Source organism: Coccinella septempunctata, chromosome 8, assembly GCF_907165205.1.
Source record: "Coccinella septempunctata chromosome 8, icCocSept1.1, whole genome shotgun sequence".
NCBI classification, from domain to species: Eukaryota; Metazoa; Arthropoda; class Insecta; order Coleoptera; family Coccinellidae; genus Coccinella; species Coccinella septempunctata.
The window spans coordinates 1170763-1194557 of record NC_058196.1 but is presented as its reverse complement, the minus strand read 5'-3'; the positions used below and the strand labels follow the sequence as shown (position 1 = coordinate 1194557).

Below are 23795 nucleotides of genomic sequence, written 5' to 3'. Positions count from 1 at the left end.
AATTAATGTCAATGTGAAGTGACTATAAAAAAGACAAGTTTGAGATACATCGGAATTTTATTTACTGTGAGACGACTTAACACTTTTAAATTAATGCAAAATGAAGATCATACAGTGTTGTAATTCAGAACAAAAGATAGTGTATAATTAAAATGATGAAATTCCTGATGTAATAGGTGAACAAAATGAAGATGAAATAAAGCATTCGAACAAGTCAAACAGACTATTAATTATACATAGATTGTTAGAGGAATAATATATCGTGACTTTTCTCTCACTTACCACTAACTCTGCTATAAAACCTCTATATCAGTTAAAATGGCGAATAAATCATTAAAAACTTTATACGAGCCAGGAAATTTCAGTTCTATGGTTCAGGACAGAGCACTATATAAATCACTTCCTACTCAATATGCAACTCAAGCGAGGGAGATAGAGCTGGTAGAGATAGAAATAGGAGTAGTTACAAGAGGGGAGAAGCTCACTAATCTGTCATATAATTTGATCCTTGCTCATTACTTATCTGAATTTTACCCTGAGCATGGACTCTGTGCACCCGATCCTGCTAACCTAGCAGCATGTGAGGCAGGCCTACTATTGAACTGCTCGGATTTTACTCAAACAACACAATGGATGGAAGGAGTGAGGGCATTTGAAACAGCTGGAGTACGCTTAAAAATTATTCCTATGACATGTGCCGCATTTAGAGCGAGGTATCTTGAATTTGTTAATGAAGAGTTTTCAGATGAGGATCTTCAAGAATTTGCTAACATCTTTCCAGAATTCGACTATATTATGAAGAACACAAGGGCTATGTGTGTCTTGGCATGCATAACAATTCTATCTTGTTACAAGAGTCTATCTGCAGATAACCACGAAAAATGGATTGATAATAGGGTTCAGACATTTATAGGATCCCTTCCAGACCCTCAATCCCGACCTCATCTCACTTCCAACACCTACCCCAAGTTAAAGAACTTAGCTCTTGTTGAGAATTTTGTATCAGGAAACCACTTTGTTAAGAAAGAGCTTTTCATGATGATAGGAGCTATTGCAAAAGGGAACAGGCAGACCTTCATCACAAATGGAATGTCAGATATCCTGATGGGATTCCCCCTTCATTTTTGAAGAGCTGCCTGGAACGCTTGGTGGAGCCTTTATTTATCCTCTTCAACAGATCTTTAAAGGAGGGCTGCTTTCCTCAAAGATGGAAGTTCTCCAAAGTGGTATTTCTTGATTAGACGGTTAAATCGGTGAATCGGAGAATCAAATCAGAAAAAGTAGCATAGAATTTCGTATTTGATTGACGATTAAGCGCTTGATTTGGCAATCAGAGCTTTATGAAACCCGCTGTGAATGTTTCAGACACAGAAATACAAGCTTCTCCTTCAGAAAGAAGAGACAGTTCAGAAGGAACCACATTACCAGATGATCATGTTACTATTGTTACTGATCAGAACTCTGAAGTATCGAGAAAAGGGGATGCTGATGAGCAAAAGAATTCAGCAATTACTGGTAAGATACAAATATATTTTCATAGTGGAATTTTGAATAAGGCTTACATCGCTCTGAATTCTTACACTACTTCTATCTTTTTCTAGAAATATCTGGTTCAGATGAGAATAGGAATGGTCAAGTAGCCGAATCTTCAGATGATTCATTTGACAATTCATCATTCACTGGTATGATATTATTTATTGTTCTTATCGTAAATCTTTGAATAAGGAATACTTAGCCGAGTTTCTAATTAGTGGAGCAAACTTTATGTTTCAGAAACAGAAATGTATGAAAAAAGAAGTCCTGAAATTACTGGTTTTTCAGACGATTCAGTCGAAGATCCAAACTTTGAAATCGCCAATTTCTGGTAAGATATGATTATATCTTTGAGCAATGGTGTTATTGAATAAGTGCGAGAGTTTTTAGAGGGCCATTCCTTGGCTGAAATTTAAGGGAGTCCTTCATGTAAATTTAAGCTCTTAGATCCAGTCTTGAGTAGTTACATGCTGTCAAAAATGGATAAAATATTCATAGGAAGCCTTTTTTAGGAGAACATGCCTTAAAATGCCATTCCTTCAACTGCCCAGCACTTTCAATAAAAACATATACTTTTCCATTTTTGAGACCATGCAACTTTACATGAACAGGCTTAAAAGCTTTAGTTTACATAAAAGTTCTCCTTTAATACAAGATAAACGTCCGGCACGTATTCGATAAATCCTTGTTCATTGTTCTATTCTGAATTTGTACAAAGTTAACATGACTTCATGTTTCAGAGGTTGAACTGTTGGTTTCACGTTCAACAATTACAGAAGATAATCCGAAGCCCCAGCAAACGGGATACACTAGTTCAACACAAGAAGTAGAGAAATCCCAAGCATTACCTGGTAAAATACGGTTTGATGTTATAATGTCCATTCAAGAATGATTGACATCCCAGTAAGCCAGCTTAATATCTGGTCACAAGATATAATAATTTCTGTAGCTTCAATTACAACGGAAATACATAAATATAACCTTAAAAAGTATTTAAAAAAAAAGAAATACATATCTCAATTCAGAGCTTATTAGTCAACATTTGAAATTGATACAATTATATATTTTCAGTTAGTTCAATCAAATTAAGAACATGAAAAGCAGTACAAAATTCAAATTATCTTCGGTCAGTGCATAGATTCACATACAATCCGTCTATAGATCACTGCTGATTGTCAAAACCATTTTGAATTCCGCAACAAAAAATCCTTAGTTATGGGCTATTACCAACTTGAATTAGATTTTTCATAGCAACCCGAGATGTCAATCATCCTTGAATGGATTATACTAAGACTTAAATTATCCATATACTGAATTTCGGCTCTTACTGTTGCGTATGGGAGAGCGCCCACCAAAGTAGCGTAACACTGATATGGCACATACCTGACAAAAGTGATGCATAATAATAACTGACACTCCACTCAGATATGCGATATCTAAAAGTTATGAATCATCTGTATGTACCATGTCAGTGCTATGCTACTTTGGTGGGCGCTTCCACTAAGACACAAAACTTCAGTTCACATAAAAGACAACATGGAATCACTTTCTCAATCTTTTGCACGTATTTGGCAACACCCTGTACATTGCTCTTTTCTGAATTCGTAAATAATTAACACGTTTTCACGTTCAACAATTACAGAAGATAATCCAAAGTCCCAGCAAACTGGATGTACTGATGATTCAATGATCAGCATGAATACTGGTCCAACAAAAGTGATAGAAGATGCCCAAACATTACCTGGTAAAATGAATTTCATATTAAGGCTTATAAAATTTTAGCTCTTTTTGTTGTGTGAAGCCCACTCCTAACAGCCGAAAATTCTCTCAAGAATTTTCAGTTGTAATTTAACTAGTGCAATGAAAATTATCGATAATTTTTGGGAAAGATGCTTGAATGCAAGTTAAGTTGAAAAAGAGCAGGAGTGCGCGGAGCGCTCGAGTGCCTTTTACAGTTAAACTTGCATGAGAGCAGATTTGTCAAAAATTATCGATCATTTTCATTGCAAGAGTTAAATTTAATAAGAAAATTTTGTGAATCCATCAAATCGTACTGTGACGCTGTCAGTTGGTGTCACATTGCCGTCACCAGTGGCGACGATATTTGTATAATTTATACTCATTGCAGGCACGTAGGAGCTGTTGGAAAAAATCGTTGCAACGGACAATGAAAAACTTTTTTATAAACGACGCATTATAAAATGCGCATTGGTTCATCGAAAAGTACTGCTTTGATGAGCGCTCCAAAAAAGTCCATGGCTCATCTATATATATCGAGGCTCAGTCCTTCTACTGCTGCCGAAGATGTAATCAAGTACCTAGGTGAAACAATTCAAGATCCTATATGTGAAAAACTCAATTCCAAAAAGCCTGATGTCTACTCCTCCTTTAAACTATCACTTCCATCCCAATACTTAACACAGGTAATGGAGTCCGCATTTTGGCCAGAGGGAGTAACCGTTAATAGGTTTTTTATCAGACGTCGGCTGATGGATCCTCCTTTTCCGAAAAGTCCATCTCGGAACATGGAAACGACAAAAGTGGTAGACCTAAGTTCAAGATAATGCAGATAAATGCACGAAGCATTGCTAGCAAGTTCACATCTTTGGAAGTTTTACTTAGTTCTTCAAGCCCGGATTTACTGAGTGTGGCTGAACATTGGTGTTCTTCAGAGAAGTTATCCTACATGACGATAGCAGGTTATCAGATTGCTTCCTTTTATACCAGACCAAGCCGTGAACATGGTGGTGTTGTTATTTATGTCAGGTCGGGCCTCCGAGTACAGCAGCTTAATGTGACTAAATACTCAGTGGAAATGCACTGTGAACTGTGTGCAGTTAAGTTAAAATATGGTGAGGATACTTTTTGTGTTTTAAGTGTTTATAGACCTCCTTCAGGTGATTGCGACCTGTTTCTCAATTCTTTAGAATATGTACTTACGTACTGCAGTACTGCCTCTGATGTTATTTTCTTATGTGGAGACCTCAATATAGACTATCTATCCCTCTCTCCACAATATCGATCTTTAAATGACTTGTTTTTACGTCATAATCTATCAGTTACCTCAAGGGACCCAACTAGGGTTGTTACAGGTTCGAATGGCCTAACCTCCTCCACGAAGGTTGATTATATAGCCACTAATGCTAACTCTCAATTAGTTCATGCAAGTGTGTTTGAAGCGTTCATTGCTGACCATAGAGCAATTATACTAGAATATGTTTGTCGTGGTAACGATCCTTGCGCCTCTAAGGAAAAAATAATGAGAACTATGTCGGATAACAACTGGAAGATTTTCTATTCGTTAATTGAGCGTGCTGATTTTCAGTGGATACATTTTGATTCGGCCCTTGAGGACAAGTTCGAGAAGTTTGTTACCTTATTGAAGTCAACATTTGACACAGCCTTTCCACTAAAACGTATAAATTGCTTTCCTTCTCGCCAAAAACCTGGTTGGATCGATGCCACAATCATTTCAGCTCGGGACAATTTGAGGAACCTGCACTGGCTGACGAAGAACTTGAACACGCTCGAGGCTTCACACTTATATAGTAGTGCGAAATCTGAGTACAATCAATTACTGAAGTTCTCTAAATTGGCTTACAACAAAAAAATTCTACATAGTTCAGATAATGTTTGCAAAACAGTTTGGAAGTTAGTTAATAAAGAATTGAATAATAGAGTCAAATCCGAGAATAACATCACTCTCCGGGTTGACAATGAACTCATTTCTTGTCCACAGAAGGTATCGGAGGCCTTTGCCAAATTTTTCACCGAGGTTAATGCTGCCTCTGTTCATACATATTTTGGCGTTTCCCTTTCTAGTTCTTGCACCTTGCAGACTTCCCTTAATAGTAATTTCTTTTTCTTTCCTGCTACTGCCCAGGAAGTTTCGTCTACCATTTGCGGACTGAAGAATGGTGGTAGCCCAGGACCTGATATGATATCAGCCAGAGCCCTCAAGGTCTTGGCTCCTTTGATTTCTGAACCTATTTCTCATTTACTAAATGAATCAGTGTCCTCTGGGCATTTCCCATCTGTCCTTAAATTGGCACGGATTTTACCAGTCCACAAGAAGGGTGACAGCCAGGATATAACAAATTATCGACCTATCTCCATCTTAAGTCAATTGTCCAAGATTTTTGAAAGAATAATATACAATCGCATGTACAATTATTTGACAAAGTACTCCATACTATCTGATCAGCAACACGGCTTCAGACATGGTAGGTCAACCCAAACGGCCAGTTGTGAATTTTTTGAATTTGTCTACAAGAGCCTTGACGGCGGTGAGTACGTGGCAGGTATATTTTTTTATCTGTCGAAGGCGTTCGACACTCTGCAACATCGTTTCATTCTGGATAAGATGTACCAAATGGGATTCAGGGGTGTGTTTCTGGATTGGGTCAGGACTTTTTTATCTGATCGCAGAATTTATGTTCGATTGAATGACGAACACACTAACAGCCTAGGTGTCGCTCAAGGATCTGTTCTGGGCCCACTACTGTTTCTACTGTTCATAAACGATCTGCCTGCATATGTGGTAGCCAATATACTGGTGATGTTCGCTGATGATACCTCTATCGCTATCAAAGCGAAAAGTCTGCAGGAATTGAAGTTGCTATGTGAGACTATAGTACAATGTTTCACTGATTGGTGTTACAAAAATGCACTCATACTCAATCTGACCAAGTCGGTGATAGTCAGGTTTCAGAATCAGGATAAACCATGCGAACCTCTCATCATTGAATACAATCAAGGAGTCTTGGAGGCGAGAGACGACGTGAGACTGCTGGGCCTCTATGTGGACGCTAATCTGAGGTGGTATATTCATACTGATCATGTTTGTGGTAAGCTAAACACTGCTTACTATGCTTTATTACGACTCAGGAGTTGTCTCCCTGTCGAGGAGCTGCTGACTATTTATTACAGCATGGCTTATAGCCATTTAAGTTACAACGTTGTTCTCTGGGGCTCCTCGGTAGGGTCTAATCGGGTGTTTATTTCCCAGAAACGTATCATACGCCTCATTTTCAAACTTCGCCCATGTGATTCATGCCGTCCGATTTTCTACCAATTTCAAATTCTTCCCTTCCCCTGTATATTTATTATCAATAGCCTTGTCTACGTCCATCTGAACGTAAGTAACTTCAAGAAATGCTCTGACTTTCACGAGTATGGAACACGAAACTATGACACTATTGCCTTTCCCCGACATCATACAGCTAAATATGAGTCATCACCAAGCTATATGGGTATCAAATTGTATAACCGGTTGCCCAGTAGATTGAAATCCATGAATGGAAGGTCTTTCAAGAGAGAGGTCAAATTGTTATTGCTCAAGAGATGTTACTACAGTATAGACGAGTTCCTCAAGGACTCCATCAGTTGAATCTGTAATTTTTTTTTTTTTATTGTAGTTCTTTTCTTATGTTTGTTATTTTGTATGACTTGTCCTATACATTTTTATAATGTCCAAAAGGATTAATAAAGTTTATTATTTATTATTATTATTATTATTATAAAAAACCCATTGTCAAATTTAATTTTCTAAGTGCAATGTCGCGATTTGGAAACGCTTCTGCTGTAGATATTGATAAGAATATAGACAATCTTACTCCAACGAATACAAAAAAGTCAAAAACGTCAGTATGGAGACAATTTCAAGAGTTTTGTGCCGAAAGAAATTACTTATAAGAACAAGGAATTCCGGTGGAAAAAATTGCCTTCATTTTAAAGGAGTGGGCAAGCAACATGCGCAAGAGGGATGGATCCTTTTATAAAGAAAGTGTGGTGAAAACAATGTGGAACGTGACAGCAAAACTTGTTCAGGAAAAATATTGTGAAGATTTCGGCATTGCGATGGATCCATTTAATGATGTAAGATTTAAATCGGCTAGGGGTGCACGAGATGCTGTGCGCAAAATATTACAAATGAACCCGGAAAAGAGAAAAGAAAGCTCATCGGCTTTTACTTACAAAGAATTGCTGCAAATTTTGAAGCTTTACGATGAAAACAAGCCGGAGAGTCTGCAGAAAAAATGTTTTCATCTCATATCTTATGAGCTAGCATTTCGAGGAGGTGAGGCAGCCACAGTTTGACGGATTTCTTTCAAGAAGATAAGTTTAATGATGCACAAATAGAATAGAATATAATCCAGTGTTTTCAAAAACCTGCCAAGGAGGAGGCCGCAGATTAACAGACAGTAAATGGTTAATCAGAAACACTACTAATGAAGACATCTGCCCCGTTAGGTAGGTCAAATTAACAGTTTCTTATTTAATTTTTCTTATCAAAGCTTTTTTTTAAGATTATACAAAAAACTTTTGTCAAAACGAGGATCTAACGTGAAGACGAACCGTCTGTTTCTTACACCGAATCGAGAATGGCAAAATAATAATATATGGTTCAAGAATATCCCAGTTGGCAGAAACGAGATCGCAAAATGGATAAAGCTGTCTGTCCAAAAAGCAGGTCCCGATAGCGAAAAGTTCAAATTTACAAACCATTCTCACCGAGCAACTGCCGTAAGCCATCTAGCCAAGGTTGGGGTAAACGAAAACCAGCTAACGAAAATAACGGGACATGGAAATGTCAGTTCAATAAAACCTTATTTAGAACTCGATAAAGAGTTTTTCGAGGAAATAATAAGGAAAATGAGAAACTGACCAACAACAAGCTTCGACTGGTTCAATCATAAATTTCAATAATTGCTTTTTAATTGTAAAAATTTCAATAACTAGGTTCTACAGTTTTCATGTTACTTTAATAAGTAATAAACGTTTATAATTACGTCTGCCTTTATTTTAAAGGACCTGATAATTTTGCACAAGTGTAAATTATCGATAATTTGCACTAATGCAAAATTATCGCCTAATCGTATGCTCATTGGCTAAAACAACAATCAAAAATAAGTCGGAACATCGTTGTCTGTCAAATTTGACAGATGAATAAAATTTTCTACAGAATTTAGGCAAGAAAACGGCAGAAATCATTTTGTATGCAACTTAACCCTTTCAGTCCTAGTGTTATCCCTATGTTCGCGCCACAGCGCTACCGTGATGAGCTGGACCTGCCATCTACCGCATCATTTGCTTTCTTAGAGCTATGTAACATCCACGCGGAAGGAATCTTCCCTTTACTTTAGTCTTAGTCATTTACGAACTTAATCACGAGTCAGTGTTTACATTTACTACATATACATTCACTCACTTACTCTCTCGATGTTAAAAGAGCAAGTCCAGATTGTAAAAAAGCGTTCAGTTCGAAAAACAATAAAGTTACCCTTTAAGTGAAAAGAGTTGTTTTGTTTTTCATCAAGTTAATACAGTCCACGAACACCAACATGGTCCATTCGAGCCAACGGATGTGAAAAAGAAGTGAATAAAAGAGGAGAAAAGCTGGAAATCAGATTGCATTCGGCACCAAGAGGTAGTTGGTGAGTCCGTTCCTGTTTTTCCATTTATCCAGATCTTGTTATTCCCTTTTCACCTGTCGAGTTTTTAAAATAGTCGTTTTGTTTCTCAATTATTATTATAGCTCTGCTTGGCGTAGTGTTGAAAATGACCGATTCGTTAACTAGAAAGCGAGGGTCGCTAAAGAGCTCCCTAACAAATTTTGTTAAACACGTAGATAGTAAGAAAGACCTAGATAAACTGAGTGAAACCGACCTGATCCAGCTAGAAGAAAGATTAGATCGCGTGAAAATAGTATTTGATGAGTTCGAGGAGGTGCAAAACCATATAGAATTGGTAGCCTCCGAAGAAGCTCTCCAGAAGGAATATGAAATTAGGGCCACCTTCGAAGACACGTATTACGATTACCGGTCGATTGCCAAGTCCCTGTTAGCAAGTAAAATAATTGTGGACTTCAATAGTCAAATCTCTTCAAGAAATTCCGCAGTGTCAGAGACAGGTAGTCCTACCAGTATTTTAAGTGGAGTTAAATTGCCAGTTATTGCCCTTCCCAAGTTCCAGGGAAAATATGAAAATTGGTTAGAGTTCAGAGAAACTTTCGAGTCTTTAGTTCATAGCAATGAGTCTCTGAGTTCGATTCAGAAGTATCATTACCTTAGAGCCTCCCTAGAGGGAAGTGCAGCCCTTGTAATCAAAGCAGTTGAATTCACAAGTGCAGGTTACACAGTAGCTTGGCAAGTTTTATGCGATAGATATAATAATACTAGATTATTAGTTCATAATCATATCAAATTAATCTTCGGTTTAGAGTCTATAACAAAGGAAAGTTCTTACAAGTTGCGTAAATTAGTCGATGATCTGTCCAAGCATTTGCGCTCACTAGAACAATTGGAACAGAACACAAAAAATTGGGACCCATTATTGATTTTTCTAGCAGCAAGCAAGTTAGATGCTAAAACACTTAGTGAATGGGAAAAGCATTCCTTATCGTGTGATAACCCGACGTTAGAAAATTTACAAACCTTTTTGCGCAACCGTGCAGATTTATTAGAAACCCTTGAATTTAAAAGCGGTTCCAGTAGGTACGTGGCAGATGAAAACAAAAGGAAAGATTTCCGACAAAGTTCCAAATCCCTAGTTTCCAATAATTCTACGGCTTTGTCATGTTTCTTCTGCAAAGATTCTCACTCGATTTATAAATGTGAATCATTTTTAGGTTTGTCATTGGAAAAAAGAATAGAGTTTGTTAAACAGGCCAATCTCTGTAATATTTGTCTACTGAATAATCATTCGAGCAAAAAATGTAGGTCCGGTCCTTGTAAAAAATGCAAAGCTTGGCATAACACTCTTTTACATCCTGAAAATGAATACACAGCGGTTACCAAAGAAAGCGTCTCAAGTTCGAATAACGTAAACTCTTTAGCCAGTGGCGTAGACGTCCTCAATAATCACACAGTGTTATTGTCTACAGCAAAGGTTATAGTTTTTGACGAGTCCAATCAGCCCGTTTCGGTACGTGCACTGTTAGACTCTGGATCGCAATCAAGTTTCATCACGGATAGTTTGCGTCAGCGTTTGGGTATATCAACAAGCAACGCAAGCTTAAACGTTCTAGGTATCTCAGGCAATATTTCAAAAATCAAAGAGAAATGCGTAGTAGATCTAAACTCTCGGTATGGTAAGTTTAAAGCGAGTGTTAACTGTTTCGTTCTTTCTAATATCACCAGTATGACTCCAGCGTGGGGGTTTGATGTTAGTTCGTTAAAAATTCCTAGTGATCTGCAATTGGCGGATCCCGAATTCAATAAGCCCGCTCCCATCGATATGCTTATCGGAGCAGAGTTATTCTGGGAAATCATCAAGCCTAATAAAATTTCGTGCGGTAGGAACAAGCCAGTATTACAGGACACGGTATTTGGTTGGATCGTCTCCGGTCGCGTTAGTAATGATAACAACGTTCGCAACACTTCATGTCACCTGAGCACAAATCAAGAGTTATGTAGAATACTGTCGAAGTTTTGGGAAACCGAAGAGTGCTCCGTTGTCAAGCCTTGGTCACGCGAAGAAATTGAATGCGAAACAATCTTTGAACAAACCACTCGTAGAGACTCTTCTGGGCGTTTCATAGTCACTCTTCCACTAAAGCAACATCCTAGCTGTTTAGGCGAATCACGTAGTCAAGCACAGAAGTTGTTCCATAGTACCGAACGAAAACTAAGCAAAAACGAATCGCTTAAAATTCTCTATACAAATTTCCTCTCGGAGTACATAGACCTCAATCATATGAGTTTAGCTGAAGAGCAGATAAACGATGATGTATGCGAATATTTCATGCCGCATCACGGAATTTTACGGGAAAACAGCAAGACTACACGTTTAAGAGTAGTTTTCAATGCGTCATTTCCTACCAGTAACGGAATCTCTCTTAACAATATCCAGTATATCGGTCCAATTTTGCAAGAAGACTTGTTGTCAATCATCTTGAGATTTAGACAGCACAAGTACGTTATTTCAGCAGATTGCGCTAAGATGTACCGACAAGTGCTCATCGAACCTAGTCTGCGAAACCTTCAAAAAATATTATGGCGTGATAGTCCCGACCAGCCGCTGAAATCATATACGCTGAACACGGTAACCTATGGTCAGGCATGTGCGAGTTACTTAGCAATTCGTTGCCTTTTCGAACTAGCAAAAGTGTGTCAAGACAGCCAGCCATACATTGCGGAAATCATTCGCCGAGATTTCTATGTAGACGATTTGCTTACAGGCGCTGATACTATTGAGCATGCGCAGAGCATTTGCGCAGAAGTTTCATCTGTTTTACTAAGCGGGTGCTTTGAATTAAGAAAGTGGTATTCCAATGAACCAGAAGTTCTAGCTAATATAGATAACAAGGATTCTCCTTGCGGGATCATAGAGTTCGGTCCTGGGGAAAACGCGAAAACGTTAGGATTAACTTGGTCGTGTCTCAATGATAAGCTATTGTACACGTTAGAGAATCTCGATGTCGGTAGTAGATGCACTAAGAGGCTCATTTTATCCGTAAATGCTAAAATATTCGACCCCTTGGGATTAGTCAGCCCGTCAATCATCATCACCAAAATTCTGATGCAAAGTTTATGGCTCGAGAAGTTAGGATGGGATGATGCGTTGCCCAAACATCTAGCCGATAGATGGTTCAGATTTTTAAACGATCTGCCGAATTTAGAGAAAATTTCAATATCACGACGAGTAGTTTGCGACAACCCTCAACGTATCGAGTTGCATGGATATTGCGATGCAAGCGAGCGTGCGTTCGGTGCATGCGTGTACGTAAGAAGCATCGACGTCGAGGGTAGGATACATGTCCATTTGTTGACTGCTAAAAGCAAGGTGGCACCTATTAAAACAATAAGTGTGCCATGTTTAGAGTTATGCGGCGCACTAGTTCTTTCTCGATTAGCGGACAAAGTTAAAAAATCAATGACACTCAAGTTTGACGAATGTTTTTTATGGAGCGACTCACAAATCGTTCTTGCTTGGATAAGCGCGAGTCCCAGTTCGTTAAAAGTTTTCGTCGCCAATAGAGTTGCGGAAATTCAGGGTTTAACTGCTAATTGCGAGTGGCGTTATGTACCTACGCGCGACAATCCCGCAGACTTAGTATCAAGAGGGCTCTATCCAAGCGAGTTGTTGGAATCACAACTTTGGTGGCGCGGACCGACCTGGTTGTGCCTAGAAAAAGGCAATTGGCCGAATCATACTTATGCAGTTGTCAACTTGCCGGAGCTAAGGCAGCAAACATGCGTCGCTATTAAAGAGTGTCAGGAAACCTTATTTCCTTTCGAGAGATTTTCAAGTTATACCCATTTGGTGAGAACGGTTGCTTACATGTTGCGATTTGCCAAAAACTGTAGAACGTTTCAGACTGAGCGAGTTTTCGGATGTTTGTCTAAACAAGAGCTGAATCGCGCTCGAACAATTTTATTGAGAATATCACAAATTCAATCCTTTCCCAGAGAAGTGTCTGATCTATCCCAACATCGAAAAATAAATGGCAAGAGCAAATTGTTAAGTTTGACTCCGTTTTCCGATTCTGCTGGCCTTATACGCGTCGGCGGCCGTTTAGAATATTCCGATTTGAGTTTCAACAAAAAGCATCCTATAGTTTTGGATTGCGCACATCATTTAACCAAACTGTTGTTTTCTTATGAGCATCTTCGCCACCTACACGTGGGTCCTCATAGCTTGCTAGCCTTTATAAGGGAAGAGTTTTGGCCTATCGGCGGTAGAAATATGGCGCGCTCAATCGTGAGGAAATGCATACGGTGCGCAAGACACAGAGGAGAAACAGTTCAGCCCTTAATGGGAAATTTACCGCGAGAAAGAATCGTTCCATCTCCTCCATTTAGCTGCGTCGGTGTCGACTACGCAGGTCCCTTCATTATACGTCATGGTTTAAGTAGAGGTCGCGGCGGCAAATTGGAAAAGTGCTATATTGGATTATTTATCTGCTTTGCTACAAAGGCTGTGCATCTCGAATTAATTTCAAGTCTTTCAACGGAATCTTTTATGCAATCCTTAAGAAGATTTATTTCCAGGCGTGGAAGGCCCAAAAAGATAGTTTCTGACAACGGCAAAAATTTTGTAGGTGCCTTTCGTGAATTAGGCAAGTTTTTGTCTCAGAAAAAAGACGAATTGACTTCTTCCTCTACTTGTGAGGGCATTGATTGGCAGTTTATCCCCCCATATTCCCCTCACATGGGCGGTCTTTGGGAATCAAATGTGCGATGCGTAAAGTCACACCTGAAACATGTTTTGTCCAATACACACCTTACTTTTGAGGAGTTTAGTACTATTTTATGTCAGATTGAGGCTATTTTGAATTCTCGACCTCTTTGTCAACTTTCCCCTGATCCAAATGACCTCAGTTCCCTCACTCCGGCTCACTTCCTCATTGGCAGAACGCTGATAGCTGCACCAGAAGAAAATGTCACTGACACAAAGATGAACCGTCTTTCAAGATTCCAGTTAATGCAGAAGATCTGTCAGGATTTTTGGAGAAGATGGGAGCGAGACTATATCGTAGAACTTCAATCCAGACAAAAGTGGAAAAGCGAGCATGGTCAATTGCTCGAAAATCAAATGGTAGTAATCAAGGACGATCAATCCCCACCCACTGAATGGCGTCTTGGACGAGTCATAGCATTACACAAAGGTCAAGATGGCGTAGCTCGCAGTGCCTCAATCCGAACAAGTGCAGGAGTTCTAAAACGGAATTTCCAAAAGATTTGTCCTCTCCCCGTTGAGATTTGAAAGCTTGGGCTTTGCAAAGGGGGCGGCATGTTCGCGCCACAGCGCTACCGTGATGAGCTGGACCTGCCATCTACCGCATCATTTGCTTTCTTAGAGCTATGTAACATCCACGCGGAAGGAATCTTCCCTTTACTTTAGTCTTAGTCATTTACGAACTTAATCACGAGTCAGTGTTTACATTTACTACATATACATTCACTCACTTACTCTCTCGATGTTAAAAGAGCAAGTCCAGATTGTAAAAAAGCGTTCAGTTCGAAAAACAATAAAGTTACCCTTTAAGTGAAAAGAGTTGTTTTGTTTTTCATCAAGTTAATACAGTCCACGAACACCAACACCCTATGAAACCACCTCTAATAATACATATTCCATGCGGTTACATCTCAAAACAGCTGCAACAGTGGTAAGTCAAAGGCTTCCTCTCGGATTGGGTTGCAATAGTTCTGCAAAATGGCGCTCTACAGCGTGTAAATTTGGTCTTTGCTTAGGTGACAAAAAAAACTGTTTTCTTGCCTTCCACAAGAAATAATAATATTACTTGTATTATTAGTTGAGTCCTGGTCGTTACATGTAGAAACCACTATTTGAAAAATTTGCAAATAGATATTCAATGAAGTATATTGAATTTCATTTATTCTGGACCTCAAAATATGAGTGTATTTTGAATGAAATTTTTTAATTTGGGCCTGAAAAGGGTTAACAGTCAATTGTATGTACTGAAAGTACATATGTAACTGCAGAGAATTCATGGTGTATGAGAACATTTTCGGCTGTTGCGAACGGGCTTAAGATTCTGATTCATAAAAATTGTGAATAAAAAGTATAAAAGTGACGTAAGAAAGGAAGTAGAGACCTTTCTATTATCCCTTATCAACTCTAACTTTGCTAGTAGTATCTTGAATAAAAAATAATCATGCAGGAAAATTTGGTTGCATATTATATCATTTTTTCTAAGAAACTGATTTGTAAAAACTTGTTATCATGTAATATCTAACTATATACAGGGTGTTACAAAAAGTTTTTCTCTTATAGTATTAACACTTCCACAAGACATTCAACTGAAACTTGGTATAAATATTATAACTGATAGTTCACACCGAGTGACATGCCAATTTCGATAGCAAATCTACAGAGTGATATTTTTTCTGGAACACTGTCCCCTGTTTTCTGTTTTCCTCCAGCATGTTAATTCATTGATTTCACGAATGAATACATTCAAGTATTCCATTTTCTGTACCTTCATTTCTTGTACGGATTCTTCCGCTTGTGCTCTGTCACAAATATCTGGTTTGTCTGAATCATCTTGCTTTCCACTCTTTTTGAGATATGTTCAAATTATGTGATTCCTTTAATAACAAATTTGTATTACCCATAAGAACTTGAATTTGTTTTTCTAAATAATGCTCATGAAAGAATTATCTTCTTGGAATGGGAGGTAGTTCATATAATTCTATCCAATTTCACAAGCCAATCTCCTTGTTGAGGCTCCAGAAATTTGCAAATTAACGAATTCTGCCTGTAACTCGGATTTAATAAATTACGACGTTCAGTATTCCTTGTCTCTTTCTAGCTTAAATTCTCTTACGAAGAATTCAGCTCTTTTTGCTCAATGTCCAGCTTGTATATAGATGCATTTCATCATTCATTAAAGAGGTCATCTAATCTAATACTTCGATTTATGCCCCACCCTGATTTTTTTTATAGATAGAATTTTTTATGCGGATTCGAATGGTAGTACTCTCAATAGCTATAATTTTTTGAAATGTTCGTTAAATGCTCTCAATTATGACATTTGTATTATTGTTCACTGTAATTCTGAATTAATTCGGGGACATTCCAAGGATTGTAAAATGATGAAAGCAACCGAAAGGCACAAATATAATTTCAAAAAATACGTTTCCGTTGAAAGAGTTTTTTCTATTTTTTTTAGGTTTAGCAAACATTATGTTACGCATTATGAAGATTTGAAAACATTCATTTTTGAAAATTAATTAAATGTCACTAGTAGGATTTCAGACACTTTTCCTAGAAAATTTCATTTCATTTTTTTTTTTTTTTAGATAAGAATGCCCTGCTGGAAAAAATACAATCCTACCGTACTCCAGCGAATTCGTCAAGCTTAATAATAAAATAAATAACTACAGCAAACTCCAGATCGAAAAAATATTTTTGTATCTATTGCAAGAAAATGTTTTCCAAATTGGTTGTCCACCTTGAGAGGAAGCATGGAGAAGAAGAAGTTCAAAAATTTTCTCTGCTACCTAAAAGTTGCGAGGAAAGGAGTAAAATAATGAGTACAACACTGACGAGAATCTAAATTCGGGGGAGCTTATCGTCACACGGAGGCCAATGAAAAATTTGAAAAAAACTATGAATGATTATAAAATATGCCCCTCTTTTAAGGGCATGTTCTCCAAATATACGATACGGAAACACTACCCTAAATGTTTACCGTCTTATAAAAAAAGGGGACAGATTCACGACAATATTAAGTAACAGGGTAAAATCTGATATACATAAAATCGCAAGCCCTGTATTGGGGGATATAGTTTTCCCGGTCCTCCGGGTTGATGAGGTCACCCGTATAACAAAATATGATAAGTTGGCGATTGCATATGGCAATTCTTTGTGCACAAAATATCGACTGCCACATCTCCATAGATGATTAGATCAAAAGTACGATTAATCGGGCGATTTTTAATCGAATTGAAAAAAATTGACCCCCAAATTCGTGACTATTCAATAATTTACTGCCCCGATTATTTTGATAAAGTGTTGGAGGCAGTAAATAAAACTGCAAAATTGGACACTCTGCAGCAGGAATATAAGGCTCCTGCAACAGCCTTGGAATTGGGTACCACACTAAAAAAATGTGGAAAACTACTAGTGATCATGTCACTAGTGAGGATGCTGATCATCAATTCAATATAATATTTTTTTTTTTTTTTTTTAGTATGTCATTTATTTGGAGAAATTACAATCTACTCATAATGGTATTAAGTAATTTTGATGTAAGTTACAACATGAAAGTGAAATGTCCAGTGACATTTCTACTTATTCTGCACTAGTCTGGTGGTGCTGTGGGAGATCTTCAGGCCATGATTTTTTGAGTCTTCTGACGTTTGGTCCTCCTGCGTACAGATTCTGGATAAGATCGTTAGAGTGTCCCTGTAGTCGTTCTTGGTATTTAGCAGAGGCGGTTTTGATGACATCAGTTACGTATGGGATTTCGAGATCTTCATGTAATCTTTGGTTTCTAACGTACCATGGTGCGTTAGCTATTGTTCGAAGAGTTTTTGATTGGAATCTCTGAATTATTTTAATTCTCGTTGGTTTCGCACAACCCCATAATTGTACGCCGTATGACCATATCGGTTTTAAAATTGCTCAATATAATATAAGTAATAATGATGACTCCAATGAAGATACTGTATCTGGTCAGGCTAGCAATGCAACAATTGTTTTTTTTTTATACCATTTGCATGTCACAATACATTCAAGTGAAAATTAGCAATAATTCATAAATTTCGAATGGTAATACTCAGATAACAGCTCAAGTCATTATGCCCAAAATCTCTTGTTTCATTGTCTGCTTTTCCTAATTTTATTTTTCAGTAAATAATTTTTTAGGAACCACGCTCAATTTGAATTAAAAATCAGTGTATTGTAGAATTATCATGTGAATCTTGTGTTCAATAAGAGATTCCAGAGTGGAACGTTATTTCAAATTTTCTATATTTTTAATTACAGTTTTATTTTCAGAATATTCTGATGCTGGATTGGATCATAATGAAGAAAACAGTACATATGAAAACGATGAAGAAATTGCACAAAGCAAAAATAATAATGATGACTCCAATGAAGATAATGTATCTGGTAAGGCTAGCAATGAAACAATTGTTTTTTTACACCATTCGCATTTCACAATACATTCAACTGAAAGTTAGCAATAGTTCATGAATTTCAGATGGTAATACTTAGATAACAGCTCAAGTCATTATGCCCAAAATCTCTTCTTTTATTGTGTGCTTTCCCTAATTTTATTTTTTCAGTACATAATAATTTAGAGGCTACGCTCAATTTGACCTAATAATAATCAGTGTATTGTAGAATTATCATGTGATTTTTCTGTTCAACAAAGGATTCCAGAGTAGAATGTTATTTCAAATTTTCTATATTTTTGATTACAGTTTTATTTTCAGAATATTATGATGAAAATGTGAATAAGGCGAGAAGGAATGACACTTCTCTGGAAAGTGCGATATAAAATAAATCCAAAATACGAAAAATAAAAGTAAGAGATATTTCTGCATAAGTATATTGCAAGAAGTTGGTCACAAAGTTTGCCAGACATATCGAGACTGTTCATAAAGATTGCATCGAAGTGAAGAAGTTGCTGCTTTTACCAAAAGGTATTTTTTTTTTACATAGTTGTACTGGCATTAGTGTCAAGAAATGCTTAGACTACCACATTGCACAATGTACATAAGCACCTGTTGGGAGGGTGATGATGTAGTCAGGCTGAACTGACAGAACTGGGTTCGTTGCCTAGCATTGTAGTTTGTAGTACAATAGCATGTCAAGTTGCAATTATCGTAAAAATAACTATAATTACAGTACGGTTAGCAAAGTTGCTAAGCATATTGTAGTTCTCTCTTTGTCTACTATGTACCTCCACTACAAAGCCAAAAATTTAGTCTCGTTTCGTTCAATTACGTTGTTCCTCTACTGGGTTATACACTTGATCCAAGAACATATTGAAAATGTTCCTATTTTATTCATTACTCCTAATTTTAGGTTACAAAGAACGTCAGGAAGAAATTTCTTCACTTAGGAAGAAAGGCAACTTTGAGTTCAATACAAAAAACGCCTACAATAATGGCCAACTTCTTGTCACCAGAAGACCTCAAATTAAATTAAAAAAAAATTTCAACGATTATCAGGTTTGTCTGCATTGCAGGGGGTTTTATTCTGAAACTGGCATCAGAAGACTCAAATGAAAAGAAGATGCAGTTGTGCACAAAAAAGCAGATACTGTTTTGAAAAACATCATCATTCTTAAACTGAGGGATGATGATGTATCGTGAATAATAAGGTATGATGAATTGGCCATAATTTAATGTAATTCTTTATGCAGAAAATACCGAAAACTTCATCTAAATTACTTCATACGATCAAAATTGAGACTGATCGGTCGCCTTATGACTGAGGTAAAAAAAATTATTAGAGCCATCACGGATTTTGCATCCATTTATGAACCATGCTATTATGATGATGTAGTGTTAAAGGTGTGAATATTGCAAAGAAGAAGAATGAGGCTGGAAAAAACAGGGATACTGTTATATGTGGCATGAAGCAATCGCATCTCGAGGTACATGTGAAATTAGTAGCTGCGTTTTGGAATATATCAAACAAAAAGCACTAGAGGGTTGCAAGGACAATTCGGACAATTGTGCGGGCCAAAACAAAAATAAATTTGTTCATGTTATGCTCCTATATGCTGTTGTTAAGTATAAAATGAAGATTACTTTACATTTCATGGAGGTAGGACATACCCAAAACGAAGGCGACTCGATGCACAGTGCAATTGAAACATGTGCTAGAAGAATACCTATCTATAACCCTGGGCAATGGTACACGATTGCACGGATGGCATGCATAAAAAAGCCTAATATCGTAAAAGAAATGAATCAAGTCGACTTTTTCGATTTGAAAGATCCATTGCTTAAAACTACAATGAAAATATATAAAGATGATTGTGGGAAAATATATAAAGATGATTGTGGAAATGTTGTAAAATGGTCTGGGGTCAGTTGCGTTCAAGTTGATTACCCAAAACCAAATATTTTTAAACTCGAATACAGGCTTCAAGAGAAATTTTTTGAAACTAACGTAACAGATCGCTCAAGGAAGAAGCTAATAAGCTTTTTACACATGAAGAACAATAATCATAAAAAAGAAAAAGAGAAGTATAAACCTTTGGCGGCGATTTTCTAGACTTCCCGCGAAATTGAAAGTGGTACGAGTCAACACTGAATTCCGAAACAAACATTGAATTAACCTTTACTTACGAATGTCCTTCGTTTCCAGGATCCTTGGGATTAATTTTGCAAATATAACAATATCTCACCATTTTAAAAACTTTTCTTTAATAAATATCAGAATATTTAGTCTGCGAAATACTGCCAATAGAAGTTAATTCGAAAATAATTTCAGCTGTCGACAAATTAAACAGGTAAACATTTCGAGCGCACGGAGTGCAAATTGTGACGCATTTCAAATGTTTTTTTTTTCTTCTGAAATTTCAAGACAAAATATTGACCTTGTCGATTACAGCAAATTTTTAATTCATTAAACTTGGAATATTAAGGCTTTCCTTACACGTTTCAATCTCTGTATTAGTGATTTTCCAGCTCAATTTCTCGATACTCAGTTTTTTCTGTTTCCGAAACATACGCGATATGCCTGAACGTCGCATAGATTTGGCGACAAAGAAAATAAACAAACTTGATGTTTTTCCCCAGTAAATTGTGAACATACTTGGTCTATCTTCCTTTATAAGTATAATATATAGGTATGAATCAGTTCTTTGAAAAAAAATTATATTTATTATCTTCCACCATGAATTGAAAAAAAATGGTATCATCCCAATTAATCAAAGCTTTAAAAAAATTATTTTGCAGCTTCTCAAAAACTCCACATTGAGGGGGATCAACTGGCTCTTGAATCTGATGTTGATGGTACCCGTTTGGATGAAGATAAAATTGTCAGCCATCTTAGCAGGGAAACATTTATATTGTTGCAAAAAGGCGAAAAATTGGTCTCGCAGTATAATCTGCCCCAATCTGATAGTTCATGTGTTAGTTAGAGCTTTAAGGCTAGTTCTGCGGATTTTTTCATCCCTCTAAGTGATGATACCCACATGGCCAATATAGAAAACGAAGATCTTCTCGGCAACTCAATAGCGACAGACACCAACATGGAAGAAGTATGGTCTAATTTCAGAATTCCTCTGCATAAGCTTCCACTGGAAGTCATAAAACATTATCAAGACGAAAAACGTGAAAAACAATATATTACACACATTCTTCACACCATTGTTCATGAAATGACACAAATAAAAACTAGAATATCCGGCAAAATATAATAATTGATTGAGAAATATCCTCAAACATTTAAGGATATTGATAGTGTTGTCATAGGAGATGGTGCCCACTCCGACATTTCAAAAATGTCAGATCGAAATCATTATCTCAACAGACCTCATAAGAGAAGCAGGCAGTCTCTTAGTGTGATCGCCTCCAGTTTGAGAAAAAATATATGAATTCAGTAGCAGGTTGATCCAATATAATAATAATAATTGGTCCCTAACTATCAAAGGAATCGAAGAGAGTAAAAAAGGATTAATTGAATATAGAAAACTGGTAATTTCACAACCTTCTAGAAGAAAACTACGCAGCAATTAGACAATTTTCAAATAATTCGAATTCCTCCCAACGGTAAATGATGTGAAAAGTAATTGACCCGTTCTTTTCGGGAAAAGTGCCGTATGAAATTTTAAAAGACTCACACCTAGGGAATGCAATCCCGATCCCGCGGGATCCCGATCTCGCGAGATCTCGTGTGATTTTTCGAGATCAATCCCGCAGCAGAATAATAACGAGATCCCGATCGAGATCGGCGGGATTGGGCCGTAGTAGTATATTTCTGAAAAATTGAATAAAACTCTACAAGAAGAATTAGAAAAGACTCTGAAGGTATCTAAAAATCTTGTTATGAATACAACCAGTAGCAGCTTGGACAGATTAGAGTCTCTTCTAAAGAAAGAGATGTCCCTTTATGAGTGTGGAGGAGCAAGGGGTATATTTTTAGAATTTGCATATAATTGCTTTTCCACACTGATGCCAACTAGTGTGGAAGCAGAAAGGGCATTTTCAGCTGCTGGGTACATAGCAACAGATATCAGGTGCAGGTTATCAGACAACACCCTGAGCAATCTTTGTATTTTGAGGAGTTATTTCAAAATCACTCATGAATTTTTTCATTGATTATGTTATTATTATTGTTTTTGTTTTTATAAAGAAAAGGATAATGAGTTGTTTTTTATGTATTTAAGAATAAAGTTTTTTCTTCTAAGTCATTCATTCATTTATTGCTGTATCCCGTTACCGGGAATAAATCTACAAAAAGAAGAAAAAAAAAAAACAAAAAAATAAATTCGAACAGACTTGTAACTTCTTAGTGCTAGCTGCGACTGTGTGCCCTCCTGTGACTAAAGAGATCCAACCGTGACCTGCAGATCCTTCCACACTCAGGGCATGGATAGTCTCCAACCAGATCTGGCCGCCGCTGTATCCTTCTCGATTCTCCATTATAACTGTGGACCAAAGACCTCCACTGTGACCTGTCGAACGCTAGTTGTTCCCAGTTATGATTAGCATTAACTGATTTTAGGGATTGATGTAGTGTATCTTTAAACCGCTTATACTGGCCTCCTGGTTTCCGGGCTCCCTCAGTGAGTAATATTCTATTAATCAACCTCATATTCACAACCAAGAAATTTCAACCACTTTTTGAATTTCTTCAGAACTACCGAGATCTCGAAAATACCGGGATCCTGCGAGATCGTAATTTCCTAATCTCGCGGATCCCGCATTCGCGATCTCGCACCGAGATTGCATTCCCTACTCACACCCCTTTAACCATGTGCAGGACAAAATGGAATCCTTCGCAGAAAAAATTGTGAACTATGCTGTGGCGAAAAAATTCTGAGTGCTGCTAATCAAGACATTTCTACAGAATAAGTGTTGGCGTTTTATGCCATTTTCATTATTCGAAATATATATCGTTCCCAAAAGTATCGAATCGGCACAAGGTTCCTTGTGTCGATATAGATATTGGAATTGTTTTCATTACTACTTGCAAATTTTTTCATGCTAAAGGTACTGATGTGTGGAAAAGCTTTCCCATAAGAAAAAGCCAGGTAAAAATTGAAGCAATAATAATAATAAGCTATCAATACCTACGCTTGCTCGACGCTGAGCTACCCATTCGGTATCATCTCTTGGACCACCACCGATTCAGCAGCCTTACAGAGAAAAATAAGGACGATGCTGACTAAATACAATAAACATCACCACAAAAGCTCAATAGAACGGACCGAGCTGCCACGACATCTTGGGGGAAGAGGAATTGTTGATTTGTCCAACCGTATGACCCAGGAAATTGAAGGACTTCGAAAATATTTTCTGAGCAAGGCTACTTCATCAGAACTCCATCGAGTAGTTTGTGTTGCTGATACTTCTACACCGTTAAAGCTACAGCATGACCACTTGGAAACCGTCGAACACTCTGCAGAAAGTAGAATGCAGAATGATTTTGTTATTGATTTCACAACACGTTTATGGAGAATTTCATTCACAAAATTGAAAATATGGAGCTATCCAGTACCCTCCGACAGCTGAAATATGCACTCACCACCCGACATAGGACAAGACAACATATTAATTTCCTATTAACTTGTAAAGAGCTCAACATCATCCCAAAGTTCTTGA

The 23795-nt window shown here is 37.3% G+C and overlaps 1 protein-coding gene and 1 long non-coding RNA gene across 7 annotated transcripts; both read left to right on the top strand.

The window, feature by feature from the left end:
* Positions 1 to 228: 228 nt before the first annotated feature.
* Positions 229 to 16545, top strand: LOC123318580. Of its 6 annotated transcripts, none has more exons than XM_044905251.1 (6): positions 229 to 1515; positions 1602 to 1682; positions 1774 to 1864; positions 2274 to 2384; positions 3176 to 3277; positions 16302 to 16545. In XM_044905251.1, exons 2-6 carry the CDS (start codon positions 1653 to 1655, stop codon positions 16373 to 16375), a joined length of 408 nt encoding a protein of 135 aa, XP_044761186.1. In that variant the 5' UTR covers positions 229 to 1515; positions 1602 to 1652; the 3' UTR covers positions 16376 to 16545. The 6 variants fall into 6 exon arrangements, 4 of the variants coding, with proteins under 4 accessions (XP_044761186.1, XP_044761189.1, XP_044761187.1 ...); XM_044905254.1 differs by lacking the exon at positions 16302 to 16545 and adding an exon at positions 3662 to 3719; XM_044905252.1 differs by having other exon boundaries at positions 229 to 1682.
* A 1101-nt stretch (positions 16546 to 17646) lies between these two features.
* On the top strand, positions 17647 to 20974 carry LOC123318597. The gene is made up of 3 exons (XR_006538377.1): positions 17647 to 18117; positions 18444 to 18653; positions 19039 to 20974. It is a non-coding gene; the product is annotated as an uncharacterized LOC123318597 (long non-coding RNA).
* Positions 20975 to 23795: the final 2821 nt, after the last annotated feature.

Bases quoted from the DNA above. Each gene is read 5' to 3' on its own strand.
- LOC123318580 (XM_044905251.1), top strand. From the start codon at position 1,653: ATGATTCATTTGACAATTCATCATTCACTG. The intron at 1,865-2,273 runs GTAAGATATGAT...TTCATGTTTCAG, and splicing joins TTTGAAATCGCCAATTTCTG to AGGTTGAACTGTTGGTTTCA. The intron at 2,385-3,175 runs GTAAAATACGGT...CAACAATTACAG, and splicing joins GAAATCCCAAGCATTACCTG to AAGATAATCCAAAGTCCCAG.